The sequence below is a fragment of the Pezoporus flaviventris genome, unplaced genomic scaffold (genome assembly GCF_033815535.1).
Source record: "Pezoporus flaviventris isolate CSIRO_AGI_PZ_B2104156 unplaced genomic scaffold, CSIRO_AGI_Pfla_v1 ptg000040l, whole genome shotgun sequence".
Lineage (NCBI taxonomy): Eukaryota > Metazoa > Chordata > Aves > Psittaciformes > Psittacidae > Pezoporus > Pezoporus flaviventris.
In genome coordinates, this window is record NW_026892588.1 from 10,700,542 (window position 1) to 10,714,152 (window position 13,611).

Here is a 13,611-nt window from a genome sequence, read left to right on the forward strand (position 1 = left end):
CCACCTCTATCTTTTTGTTTGTTGTTCTCTTCATGAATGCCCCCCAGCTTTCCAGCCCAAGTCAAAATGAGTGTGTATACAAAATGAAGGAATTTGGGTCTTGACTACTAATACACGGTTAGCATTGCTGGTCCTCATCAAGCTGTACAGCTCATTCCCCACCTGACACTGTTTTAACATAGCACACATACAGCCCCTGTCTCCTCACTCGGTGCTTTTCTCATATTAATATGCATATTATTAATATTCTCAACATACACCCCCTTGTTCCTTTTGGCCTCACAGCAAACACTCAGTATGCCATCTATGGACCATAACTCCTTGGACATATTGAGTCCCTAACCTGACTTTATTTCATGGTACAGCATCTTCATTCTCCCCCTCAGCCTACATGTATGTTGTCTGTAAAAGGCCCAATTCCTTCTTCAGCTTACTGCCAGAAACACCTGAACCAAGCCAACAAACTGAATTAACATTCAAACAATTTCCCACCAAGCACACATTCTCATGCACACCTCCCTGTATCACACCTTCTGCCAAACTCCAAACAAAGTGTCCTGAACACTCTCATCTCAACCCCTCTCAACTATATCTCACACTGCTCTCTGGCTGTTATGCAAGGAACTGACTTGACACCCAACATCCAAAGAGTTCTAGCAGTCTTGGCTAATTTCTGGGATTTACTCCTCCTGGGTATCATGCACAAGCTGGATTCAACAGTTGCCATCCGTAGTGTTCCAGGAGCAAACCTCAATACCCCATCCACAGCACTATCCTGCACTACTCTCACATTCCCTGATAGAGCTAAATAAGTAGGTTTGGATTCCATCTAAGAAGAACTGCATCTAAATGCTCTAGAACTGCAAGTAAAACTTATTAAAATCTTGAAAACTATGGTAATTTGAAACTGCAAGAATAGCAAGATTGACTAGATCATACTCTTTTGGCCAAAGGAAGCCCATAATGCTTTTTTCCTTCCCACTGTTGCTGGCTGATGTGCTGAATTTGACTTTTCTTCTAGTCAAACCCTTAAGTAGAGGATTCGTGTTTCTAACAGCGCAGTCCAAGAAGGAGATTCAATTTTTTCTACCTCTATTGATTGTGGTCTATCACCATCACTATTCTGGAGAGCGAGTCGTGCTACCCAAACATTTTGGTTTAGGTCCTCAGCTGTTTGAAATCTAGGACAAATAGAGTGGTGAGGCTAAATATGAGAGCACCAAGAAGATCTGCAACCTCTTCCCCCTGCCTTCAGGGGTTTGGCTGACTGCCTGTGCATTAGGCCAGCTCTGATGGGGTGCAGCTGTGTGACCTTGGATCAGACTGCTGAGAACTAGCCTAGACGTGGAAAGTTCATCTAGGCCCTCTCAGCTGTGCCTTAGGAGCTGCCTTTAAGCTGTCTTTTTCTGAACTATACTGCATCTGTTTGTTGACTTCCTGCTTTAACCTTAGACCTGCCTCATTGTTGTGGATGTCTTGCAAGTGGTCATGGGGCTCACCCTTGTTCCTGCTGCTGGACCTTACTGTTCTGCTCTTGTTGTTCAGGTACTGTGGGACTGTATTTGTTGTCAATGTTAATACTGCCTTGCCCACTTTCCTGTGGCTTTCCTGGCTCACCTTCCAAAAGTAGCTACTTTTGCTGCTTTCTGATACTGAAAGTACTGTAGCACAAGTGTTGTCTCTGCTCACCTACTTCTCCAGCCAGTGGTATGTGCTTAATATTGAACAAGCTCTGAAACACTCAAACTATTTCATATGCCCATGGAAGTAACCTTCACTAGCCATCCTCTTTCCTCTGCTGGGAGAGTAGCAGGAAGAAGGGCTTAATGTGTAATTCTTCTTACATGTCCAACTGCTGTGGTTTTATTTCTACTTCTATGTTACATCTTTTACCTCCCTGAACCCATCTGCCTTGGGAGATCATTTTAAGAGACCTGTGTAGGAAGCAAAGACTCTGCTTCTAATTGGTGAAGAAGAGATAGTATTTCCAGAGATCTAGAAGGGGGAGGGTAGAGTGCAAAAGAAAACAGATAGAACATTTATTTAGAAAACTTAATCTAAAGCACTTTAAAAACAAGGGGAGGCAAGAAGTTTTTTTTTATGTTTTCCTGAGAATCAGTTCAATATTTCAAACCTGCTGCTGTTTCAACATACCCAATTCCTTGGTGTTGGACAGCAAACAAGTTCCTTCACTCTACAGGTTACAGACTGCTTCTAAGTTAACTCTTCTAAGTTAATCGCAAACCTATTCCTGTCCTTCAGTAGAGCTACCTGTCTGTCTGACTGACCCTCAGTCATATTGTGGTCATGGATTAATTCAACTGCTTCAAGTCTGAGCTTGTATGCTGATCTTGATTTACATCCCTTCATCTTTTCAATGGAAAATGAATCTGAGTAAGGTTAGAATAGGGATGTTATTCCACTTCCCTGGTCCTGCCAACATTCTACTCATGGCTGCATTTGGAAGAACTAGATATTTCATTCAGATTAGGTTAGAATAGGGTGTCTGAAATCTGCCAAACACAAATATTTTCATTAATGCCCAATGTCCTTGGGTTATATTTTAAGTCCTTGATACTTTACTACAGTGCTTGAATAAAAACAAACAAACAAACCACCAACACACCACCCCCCCACCCCCACCCTCCCCAACCAAAAAAAAACCTACAAACATGTAGATCTTAATGGAAGGTTCTCTGTAAACGTGCCAGATAGAATATGAGGTGATGAAGATGCTCCCTGTATCAGGACAGCCTTTTCTTGTGGAATTGGTGCATCGTAAAATGTGTAATTACTACAGTGCTCCAACTTTAAGGGAAAGTTACCAACTGAGAACACTTTAAAAAAAATACTGGTCACCACATACAGTGCCTTTGAAAAGCTTGCACATTAAGAAACTGGTGGGGTTTGTTGTTTTGTTATGAGATTTGTTTGGGTTTTTTTCCCCTCAGACAATGGCAAACTTACTTCTAATTGTTTGACTTGCTGTATGTTTCCTTCTTTGTCACTGCATTTTGAGTATCATGTCAAGAAAGGCAGGATAAGACTGGAGTGACTGTAACAGTTCTAACAATAGTTACAGATGCTCATGTTTTCTGGGCTAACTTTATTAATGAATTAAAAAACTAACTCGAACACTAATAAATATGAAATCATAGTAGATACAAAAGAAATGAAATGAATACAACCTGCGCCAGTTGTGCAGGGTTTATTTGTAATTCTCCCTGATTTTTTTATTTTTTTTTTTTTCTCTCATAGGGTTTTCCATTTAGCTTTGTAACCCTCAAATGCACAAGGCAGGGGGGGATGACATGGCTTCAGAATCCTGGGGAAACAGAGCATACTAGCATCCCCCAGTCCATTGAGTTTGCCTTATTTTATATCCATGAATGAACTGTAGACTTTCCCATTATTTTTACCCATCTATGTTCAAAAGCATTCTTATGTTATTCCAGAACAGCCACATTTTCTAAAAAGTACTCCAGTTGCTTACTGATCTCTTACTGAGATCTCTCTCTGACGATTGTTGTCCTTGCCTGCAATGCCACATCTGGGGACATCCTATTTTTCCATATTATAGGAGTGGCTGCAATAGCCCTTTCATTCAAGTACATATTCACATATGAAGAAGCCAATTCCTGCTTTTTCATCTGAGTGTATTTTTGCAAGTAGCCTTTCTTGGAGGACAAAAAAGGTGTCTACATCATCAAGCTTGAGACCTGGAGTAGTGCAGTACAATGTGTGTTTTTACTGGTGCAGAGGAGTTCCCTGTTTTAAGCCAGAAAGTTTTCTACACTGTTGTTGAACATTGAAACATACAGTGCTGTACAAACAGTTTTATAACAATGTTTGTTAGGTTCACCAGTTATTTGCAACTGTGTGGAGTTTTCTTTTTGGTTGGTTGGTTTTGGTTTTTAACTATCTGCTGCTTTTCAGAAACCCCAAGAAAATAACCAAGAATTTATTTCTGGTTTGGATCCACAAGGGCTTGAGAATGAATATTGCCAAGAATGTAAAGGTCCCCAAGATCTCAGTATAAAAACCACCCACTAAGTCACTATTGTTATGGGGTTTGCTTATTGTTCTCCACAAGCCAGTCACCCACAATTCACTTACTTCATTTGGGTGATATGTTTAAAGGGAATTTTCATAGGCTGAATTAATAGGACACATTCCCCAGCATTTATTATTCAGCATGGCTTTTTCCTTTAGTTGTCCCAGCACTTCCCTGGTGTGAAACAGGCCAGTGGGTGTAGCTGCAAGAGCTTTTCTCCAGCTGTGTGAGCATGCCTGGCCTGATAATTGTTCTATTTGAATCAGTATCAAGTACCGTCATGCATTTTGCATATCATATTAGATCTTTGGTAATCAAGTTCCTCCTGTTGTTGTTAAACTGTGTAGGTATAAGCAGAAGTAATGAGGTATCTCTTTGCAACTCCTCTCTTGGATGAGATGGATTCCTCCTTTTTTCCAGAACTGGATCTGAAAGCTTTTACCAGATACTAAACATGTTCTGTGTTGGTCTCCTTCATATTTACAAAAGTACCCTTTCCAGTTATTTTTTCCTTGTAGTGGTATTTACATAATTGCACCAGTAAGCTTTTATTGTTGCTAATGTAAAAAATCTGTTTACCTTACCTTTCAAAATCATCACAAAACAGTTTTCCAACATGCACATTAGAAGCAGAAGGGTATCAATAAAGCTCACAGCAGTCCATCTCCTCACTGAAGCTGTTTCTTTCTTACTGGTGTTGCCAAGCAGCTAGCCACTGAATTTTGGCTCGAGGAGCATGGTTCTCTTCCTCTCTGATCATCTTCCCAGCTGCCCACTGAGCTGTGAGGTTAAGAAGTACTATAGAAGCTCATGCAGGGAGCCCCTCTTTCAAAAAAGTAGATTGTTTTTAGCTTGGTGGTTTGTGGTGGTGATGATGCTGTTGTTATTGTTATTAAAGTAGGAATATTCTGACCTCTCTCTTTTAGGTCTTAGTTGTAAGTGAGACAGATAAACAACTGGAACAACACTGTCCTTACTTGTTTCCTTGACTGCCTTGTTCCCTCTGTGGGCTAGTAAGTATTACTGTGACTTCCTAAAGGTGACTTCTTGGATCCATATGTTCTCTCTGCAGCTTTTCTTTGAGCAAAGCATTTCTGCTGCTCTGTAATGAAAACTCTTCTGCCAAATGGCAGATAGATTGTTAATCCTCTTGGTGCTTTTCCTTGTTTTGACACTGAAAAATTTCAACTGCTTTTTTCAATAGATACTTTGTAGTTACTCTGCTGACAAACATTATACCAATATTATATCTTCATGGGCTGTTTTTGAGAAAGCAGTATAGTACAGACTGATTATTTCATTTTATCAGACAAAGAATATAAAGTTTTCTTTTCTCCTTTTTTTTTTTCTTTTTACAAGATAATACCAGTATTTAATAGTTGATTAAAATACACCATTCAGAGTATCTCACCGAGACAACCTCATGTCTGACATGATCACAGCAGTCATTTCTGGCTTTTAGTATCTATGAATTCAGTTTTGGCTTTGTAACTAGTCTGAAGTCTGCTTATTTTTGTGAGTCTCCAGCTCATCAGTGGTGTAAGCTGTGAGTCAGTTCAAAACCTGAGCTTCCAGGAGTGCAGGAGTTTTGTCAGAACAGGACTCTCAGTGCGGTCTGGAATGGCACAAAGCAAGTAGAGATGATCTGGGATTAGCACTAAGTATTCAAGCTGATTCTGAGCCGAACTGCTATGTAGAAATACTGGTTCAGCTCTGCATGTGTTCCAGCTTAATTCGGGTTTAGTGAGAATGCTACTGTACATACTTATCTCAGAACAAGAATCTATACACTTCATACACTTGAGTTACCCCTCTGACTTAATAAATCAACCAACATTGACCTTGGACTGTTTCTTACAGGCATACAAATTAATGATGGAACTGGTTTTTTTTATTGATGACTTATGTTTACAAAAAATATACACAAATTACTACTTGACTGAACATAAGAAAATTGAATAACAGGAGAATGTTTTCTCATAGTTAAAAGTCCTCTTGCAAATGGATTTGGCCTCAGAATACCTTCTCCTCTTTCACTGAATTGCATTGTGGGGGCTTCTTGAGAAACTGCTTGAAGAATTTTTGTGTTCTATTGCATCTCTGAGACAATATCTAACTAAACAATTCTAACAATATAGGACTGTGTCAGAACTAAAGTCCAGTATCCTGCTTCAAAAAGCAGGCAATGACAAATATGTAGAGAACACTAATAATATAGTAAGCATATAGTGTTATTTTCCTAGCATAGTCTTCCAACAATTTGCGTCTTGAACCTTCAAAGACCAAAGTGACATGTTTGCATTTTATAGCCTTAGATAAGTGTTTCCAAACTCTTTTAGCACACAGGGTACCCTGTTGTAAGTAGTTCCTTAGTTCAGCTATGTGGTACAGAGAAGTACCTCCTTGTAACAGATCATCTATCTGCCTGTTCCAGCTGAAGCCAATAATGTTTGTGTTGAAATAGCTGGTGAAGAAGGATCAATCCCCATTCCCTCCTTTCATGTTACTGCTGATTTTGCAGGTGTCCATCATTCTACCTCAGCTGTTCCTTTTCTAGGCTGAGGACTATTTATTTGCTGCTTTTGCAGAAGCTGCTTCATGCCCTCAGTCAACTCTGTTCTTTTTGCAGTCTTTCTGAGTGTGTGTATATATGTGTGTGTATATATGTATGCGTATATATATACTAGAGAATACACAGAATCATATCTCTGTATCTCATTTTCAAGAGTGGGGCACAAAGTGCAATGGAGGGCCAGAGCTGCATGCAGTATTGGTCATGTGGATTTACCATACAGGTATTTTGTAGCATAGTATATTTTTTATTTTGTTCTTTTTAGCAATCATTACTAATATTAAGTTTACTTTTTAACCATAATTGAAAATCAAGCTGATGTTTTTCTAGAGGTATTATGAACTTGTGCCTTTTAGTACCAAACAGTTCAAGCGCCCAAGGTGTATGTGTTCTTGGGATTGTTTTTCCCTAGTGCATCATTTGACATCTATTTGAACTTCTTTTTCTGCACTCTGTGAGGTCCTTCAGTGATACTTTTTTTTTTAGTCATAACTGTTAAGCAAATCTTTTGGTCTTGACAGGAAATTGCACCTCACTAAGGCCCTTTTCCAGATCTTTCACAGTTGCATTGAACAGAATAAATCTCAGTGCAAAGAAGAAAAGATGTCCTAGCTCAAGAGCCCAGTGGGATTTGCTAGTTAAATTGTTTCACACTGAAAATTTACTTTTCACTCTTAATTTCCTAAACAACTGCCCTGTGTGACAGGATTTTAATCTAATGGCAACTTAGTTTCAAGAGGTTCTAATAAGGGACACTCTCAAAAGCCTCTGGAAACCCTCGTAATCATGTGAACTGAATCTCTGGTGTGGGTGTTTGACTTCATTAAATAGGGCTACTAGGTCTGCATGGCATGACTTTCTGTAAAACCTGTGTCGGTTCCTCCCCAGTATGTCCTCCCCATGAACACTGGGGTTTAGTTGGATGTGGGGGTGTTTTAGTGGTTTGCTTGGTATTTTTTTTTCCACTTTGCTTCATAATTCGTATTGGATTTACAGGTTTGCAATTTTCTTCAATCTGTTAACGCCTGTCTTAAAAATTGGCATTGCGGTAGGCACCTGCCATATGAGGTTTATAGCAAGAAACTTGCTATTGAAGCTAGTTCATGTCTGAATTATAACACCAAGGTGGAAAAAAAGTCCTGGAGACATGTTAGTATTAATCATGTGGTCTATAGCTTAATTTTCTGCTCTTCAGGGTGAAGCAGGACCTCCAATGTCTCACTTTGTCAAATAAAAATGGGGTTTGGTACAGAAATCTTCTCAAGTTCTTTTGCACTGACATAGATGGGGGAAAAAAAAACACCAAAAACCAAACCCCAAAATAGATTTTTCTGCAATGGTTGTATAGTCTCTGAGTAATCTCTTTAATGTTGATGTGTCTCATTGCCAGATTCTCTGGCATGCTTCCTTTTTCTCAGGTATTTGGAAAAAGTATTTACTGGCTTTCCTACTTGTAGCAAGCTGTTCCTAAGAGTATTTTTTACCCTCTTCCCTCTGTTTTTTTTTCACATGTAACCAGCAATAGTTTACAATTCTGTTTTACCCTGTACTCCTCTCTTGGGCAGAGTTTCAATTATCTGAAGAGTGCCTTTTTTTTTTTTTTTTTTCTAGTAACTCCCATTGCCATGCTGTTGAGGCATGCCACCTCTCTTTTCCAGGATGGGCTCTTTTTGAAACCTCTCTGTACCCAGAATGTGGATTTTTAACCCTTTTTGCTTGTGACCCATGTTCTGAATAGTGATTATTTTCATTTCTAAAGTCGCAGTAGCCAGCCTGAGTGATACCTAACCAACCTGTTTCCCACTGAGGGACAGTGGAGGCTTTTGTTTCAAACATCTCCTGTTGTCTGTTTCCTGCTTGAGCTATTTTGTGATCAGGGAACCCTCCTTGGGTTTTCACTGAGCCTGATGGGCAGTGTTAAGTGTCTGTTCAGCTGCTGCAGGGGAGCAGCTATCTCACAGATAGGCAGGAATGCAGCTAATAACATTTTGCAGTTATGCTGGCTGGGGGTTGAAATAGTCTCATGCTAGGTAGGTGTGGGCTGAGGTGCTCAGTGCCTTCCTTGTCTTGGTCTTCACTGACAAGATGTCCCCAGGCTTTTTTGCCTGCAGGCAGGGATTACCAGTAGTGGAGGATGATTGAGTTGGCAGTTACTGAGAAAGTCTGACAGCTACAGTCTGGGGGAACTAGACAGAATGACCCAAGTGTGCTGAGAGGGGTCATGGAGATCAGGGCAGATCCCTGATGAATGGGGAAAGGCTGAGGTTACACCCATCTAGAAAAAAAACTGGGGAGGATGACTGCAAGGCAGTAACCTTCAATTTGTTTTCTGAGGAAAACCATGGACTAAGTCTTCTTGAATGCCTCTTTCTGGCACAGGAAGGAGGTGTTTAGTAATAGCCAACACAGATTAATCTCGGGTAAATCACGTGTGACCAACCTCAGTGCCTTCTAGTGATAAGGTGACTAGCTCTGTAGATGAGGGAAGAGCAATGAATGTCATTTACCTTGATTTGTGCAAGGTTTTTGATGATCTGTTACTATACAGTTGTACCTAGGTTGGGACATCATGGCGAAGAGAGATAGTATGGTGGTGAAGGGCTGGAGCACTTCCAGAGGTGGAAAGGCTGAGGGACTGGCCTTCATCTTTCCTAACCTCTCTGTTGAAGTGCCTAGTCAGGGCAAGAGACAGTTATCTTGAACTGAAACAGGGCAGGCTGCTGCTTAATAGAAGGGGTGGGAGGGGAATTAAGTTTCTCCCATCAGGCCAAATCTTTGCAGACTTTTAAGATCCAGATGATGCCCTGAGAAAACTGGTATGAATTCAGTGCTAACTCTGTTCTGAGTAGGAGGCTGGACTGGAGCCTGAGAACCCTTCCAAAATGAATTTTTATGCGCCAGCTTGTATATGCCATGTAATCCAAGAATTTCCATTCTTGGAGATTCTTCTTCAGAATTACCCTTGTGCTGTGTATAGGGCCATGCTTGTGTCCTCCTTTGTGCTTAGTGTTGCGCATGTAAGGCAATATTCACCTAGGGCTAGCTCAGTTCTTTTCCACTGACTTATTTCTTGGTCGCCAGCAGCTGAAGTGGGCTACAGGGGTAACAAATGATCTGCTATATACAGACGGCTGCTTTTGCAGAGCAGGCAACTGCCTGGGAAGCGATGACATCAGATCTCTGGATTGCGGATACGCTGCAGCTAGGTCACTTGGTCTGCGCAAATGTGTATTCCCCAAACACCCTAATCCTCTCCCTTTTTATGGAGGTCTTTATTTTCTTCATCCTTGTGAAAGTGTGATGTGACGAGAGCCAGACTGCCCGTTAATAGGGGGAGAATTGGTGCCTATGTATCACAGGGACAGTGTTTTCATAAGAAATACTTTCTAGCACTCAGAACAAAGAGAGGGCAGCTAATCTTTAAACGCTTCTGCTTGCCGGCTCCATTTTTGAAAAGCCAGTTTTCCAAAGTCCCGGTGGTTTTCCGGAAGCCAAAACAGTATGTCCGCAAAAGAGGAAAAGGAGGCCGGGAAGAGACGATGCATTTTCACATTGCTCTGTCGGAAAGCTTCCCTGCGCAAAGACAAAAGCGATTAACAATTCGGCTGAGGAAAACCCGGCCTGCCCGTCTGGCAGCTGTCTGCTTGCGGCAGCGCCCGGCTACTGGCTACCCCTTTAAGGGCCTCCCGGCCCGGAAGGACCGCACTTACTGGTACCCCCGAGCCGTCCGTAGGCCCGTCTTCCGTAGGAACGCCGCGCTGGTTCCCGGGGCAGCGAGGCCGTGCCCGCGCAGGGCCGAGTGCAGGCTCCGGGCCAGGCCCCCGCGGTCGCGCGCAGGCGCTGCCGTGGCTGGTGCGCGACATGGCGGCGGCGCTCGTGTTGCGGCGGGCGGCGGGGTCTCGGGCGCTCTGCCTGTGCCGGGCCGCCTCGGGGGGCCGCCCGCCCTCCGTGCCCGAGCGGATAGAGGAGAAGCGCCGCGCCGCGCTGCTTGGGGGCGGCCAGGCCCGCATCGACGCCCAGCACAAGCGGGTGAGCTGTGGGCGGCGGGGAGAACAGCCCCTTCCCCGCTGCGCTCCCCCCTCCCGGCCGGGGCGCTGGCACGGCCGTCCAGCCGCCGGGCTCAATAGCGGGGCGTCTCCGCTTCGCGGCAGGCACGGTCGGGATGGGATGGGTAGTCGTAGCGAACGCCGACCCTCCCGGGTAGGCAGGGAGCGGTGCTGTGCCGCGGGCAGGGCTCAAACGGCCTCCTGCGGTCAGAGGCGGAAAACGCTCGAGTCTTAAAATCACAGAATGGTTTGTGTTGGAAAGGACCTTAAGGTCATATAGTTCCAATCCTCTGCTATGGGCAGGAACAGCTTCCACTAGCCCAGGTTGCTCAAGTCCTCGTAACCCCGGGCGGTTTTGCTTTTCAATTGCAGAGGCATTTTTTTTGCAGTGGAGTTATACTGAAGTTACATTAGAGACAGCATTACCTGTTATTCGAGGCAGGAAAAAAAATTAATTTATCTCAGCTTTGTCGCCGAGATTGGCTATAATGTGTGTGTATGAGGGGTACTGCCTAACGTATGGCAAGTTCTAGGTTGCTTAATACTTTGTTGGGCTTGGAGGCATACTGTGCAGTGCAGTGTCATCTTTTACACTGCTGTTGCAAATCTAAGCTGGTCAAAGACAAATGGAAATAAGGCAGAGAAAAAGGCAGATGGGAAGGGTGAGAACAGCTGGATTTTTAGTCTCATGTTTCTATTATTAAAATTTTAGGCAGTACTGAAGTGGGTGACAATGTAGTTTTCCTGGTTTTGTGTGTTGTTTCTTGCTGGGATGTCTTTTAATTTTAGTGCAAGGACCTAGTGGTACTATGACGGTTTGTAGGCATCGAGAAGATGGGGATAGCTGTTTGTGTGAAGGCTGCATGAATGATCAGTTTGCCTATTATAACTTTGTTTCCTGCGGCTGTACAGCATCTGAACATTCATAGGCTCACTGAGTTACGTTTAGGATACTGACAGAATCACAGAATGGTTTGGGTTGTAAAGACTTTAAGATCGTCTAGTTCCAGCCCCTTGCCATGGGCAGGGATGCCTTGCAGTAGATCATTATGCAATTATTTCTGCATCTTGGGGTGTCTCAAACATCTTATGTTTTATGTAAACTAAATCTCCGGCTTATGTTAGTCTTTGCTGCATTTGTTGATTTTCATGGACTTTCTGACTTCGTGGTCAGAAGTTTTGTAGAGAAGCCAAGCTATGTTTTAATGTCACGTTGAGATAGGGTTATACCATCCCTTAAAGAAGATAACCCAGCTGCCCTGAGCTTTGTAGGCAGATACTTACCTGGGCTGGACAGAACACATTTGTTTGGAAGGTTAAGATAAAAAGGACTTTGCGGTCCTTTATTCCTGCATGGCATCATTATTACTGAGCAAGGGACAATGCGTGTCTTGTCAGTTGATAACTTTCGTGGATCTTACTCTACTTTTGCTCATACCAGTGTCCAACAGAAGAAAAAAAAAAAACTGAACCAAAAGGATTTTGTCAGAATTTTCCCTTTTCCTGTCATTTGCTGCAGTCAGATATAGAGCATAGTGAATTGAGCTTTGAACTGTTGGTAAGGATTGGTTTAGCTGTGGAAGAGTTCCATGTTTAAGAATAGAACAAAGACCTTAATAGTGGCATTTAAATGTGTAGGCAAAAATAGCTGTGATGCTATTAGATCTTGTTGAAAAGACTCTGGTATGGTTTCCTTTATCTTGTGGTAGTGCTGCTCCAGTAGTCAGCCTTTTCAAAGTGTGGCTTGCATGATGTTTGTTTTTAATGGGCCAAATGTAGCAAATGAAGTGAAGCCATGTTTGATTAAACTATATCTGCTGGTGGTCAGTAAACTGAGCCAGAACCACCTCATGGCTGTAGTAACTGTTGTTTGTTTTGTTTCAGGGAAAGCTGACAGCAAGGGAACGAATTCTTTTGCTGTTGGACCCCGACACTTTTGATGAATATGATATGTTTGTGGAACACAGATGTTCTGATTTTGGGATGGACTCTAGTAAGAATAAGGTAATTTTACTTCATATAACTCTTACTTCTTTGTCCTCTGTTCTTCAGCCATTTAGCCAGCCAGCTGGTTGATGGAAAATAGGCTGTTCTGTTCACATGTAATCTCTTTTAATTGTTTTATTTTTTGTTTTCTAATTTCTCTTTTATTACTCTCAGTTTCCATTTAAGAGCTTACCTGGTTTACTTTTCCATTGTCTAAACTTGATACCTTTTTTTTTTTTAAGGTCAGATATCTCTAGGATATTGCCTTAATTTGTATTTTAAATAATAGAGGAAGCTGCAGAGCTTTGATGTTAAAGCTTTGTTAATCAAGATGGGTATGAAGAACAAACATAGGTAGATACTTCTGCCTCCCTGCAGGTGACATCCAAGTTATAGAATGAAATAACTCAGATCTAGCCAAACTAGAGAGTAATAAAATCCTTTAGGGCCTTAAAATCTGCTGTGTTAGGAATTTCAAGCATTCATACTAGTCTGTTAGCAAGTCTGAGAACTGTGTAGCAAACTTCTGCAGTTTTCAGGTACACAGCTGTGTATCATAAATTGAAATGGTACCTGAGGCTCATCACATAGAGGGAAAATTTACGGCTCCCTAAAGTCTCTCACTGTAACATTGATGCCTGATAAATTACTACATGGGAAAAGTATTTTGTTGTGATTTAGTACAGAAAGGACAATGAACGTGCTGGGATGTGTGGGTGTGCCTGGTCAGTGTGAATCTTCCTGTAGCAAAACGTCCTATTTGCTGTGGAGTGTTCAGTTTTGGTGTGTGGTGAGAACCTGCTCTGCATATGCCACTGCCCCATGCTGCATATAATGACTGCAAGTTCCATTTATATGGCTATTAAACTAGTTCATCAGTTTTCAGTCCTTCAAGTCGCAGGGCTGCATCCTATAGATGAGGGAGGATTCAGCAGGCTTCCACCATGAGCAGC

The 13,611-nt window shown here is 42.2% G+C and overlaps 1 protein-coding gene across 4 annotated transcripts in view; it reads left to right on the forward strand.

Moving 5' to 3' along the window:
* Positions 1–1,421: 1,421 nt before the first annotated feature.
* Positions 1,422–13,611, forward strand: part of PCCB (propionyl-CoA carboxylase subunit beta) — a 34,621-nt gene continuing 22,431 nt past the window's right edge. Inside the window, exons 1-2 of one of the 4 annotated variants that reach the window (XM_061465281.1) lie at positions 1,422–1,545; positions 12,557–12,676. In XM_061465281.1, the coding sequence (XP_061321265.1) occupies positions 1,489–1,545; positions 12,557–12,676 (177 nt within the window). In that variant the 5' untranslated portion in view covers positions 1,422–1,488. Of the gene's footprint in view, positions 1,546–6,725; positions 6,850–10,455; positions 10,656–12,556; positions 12,677–13,611 lie in introns of those variants that run through there. The other 3 variants (XM_061465282.1, XM_061465280.1, XM_061465283.1) reach the window with 3 other exon arrangements.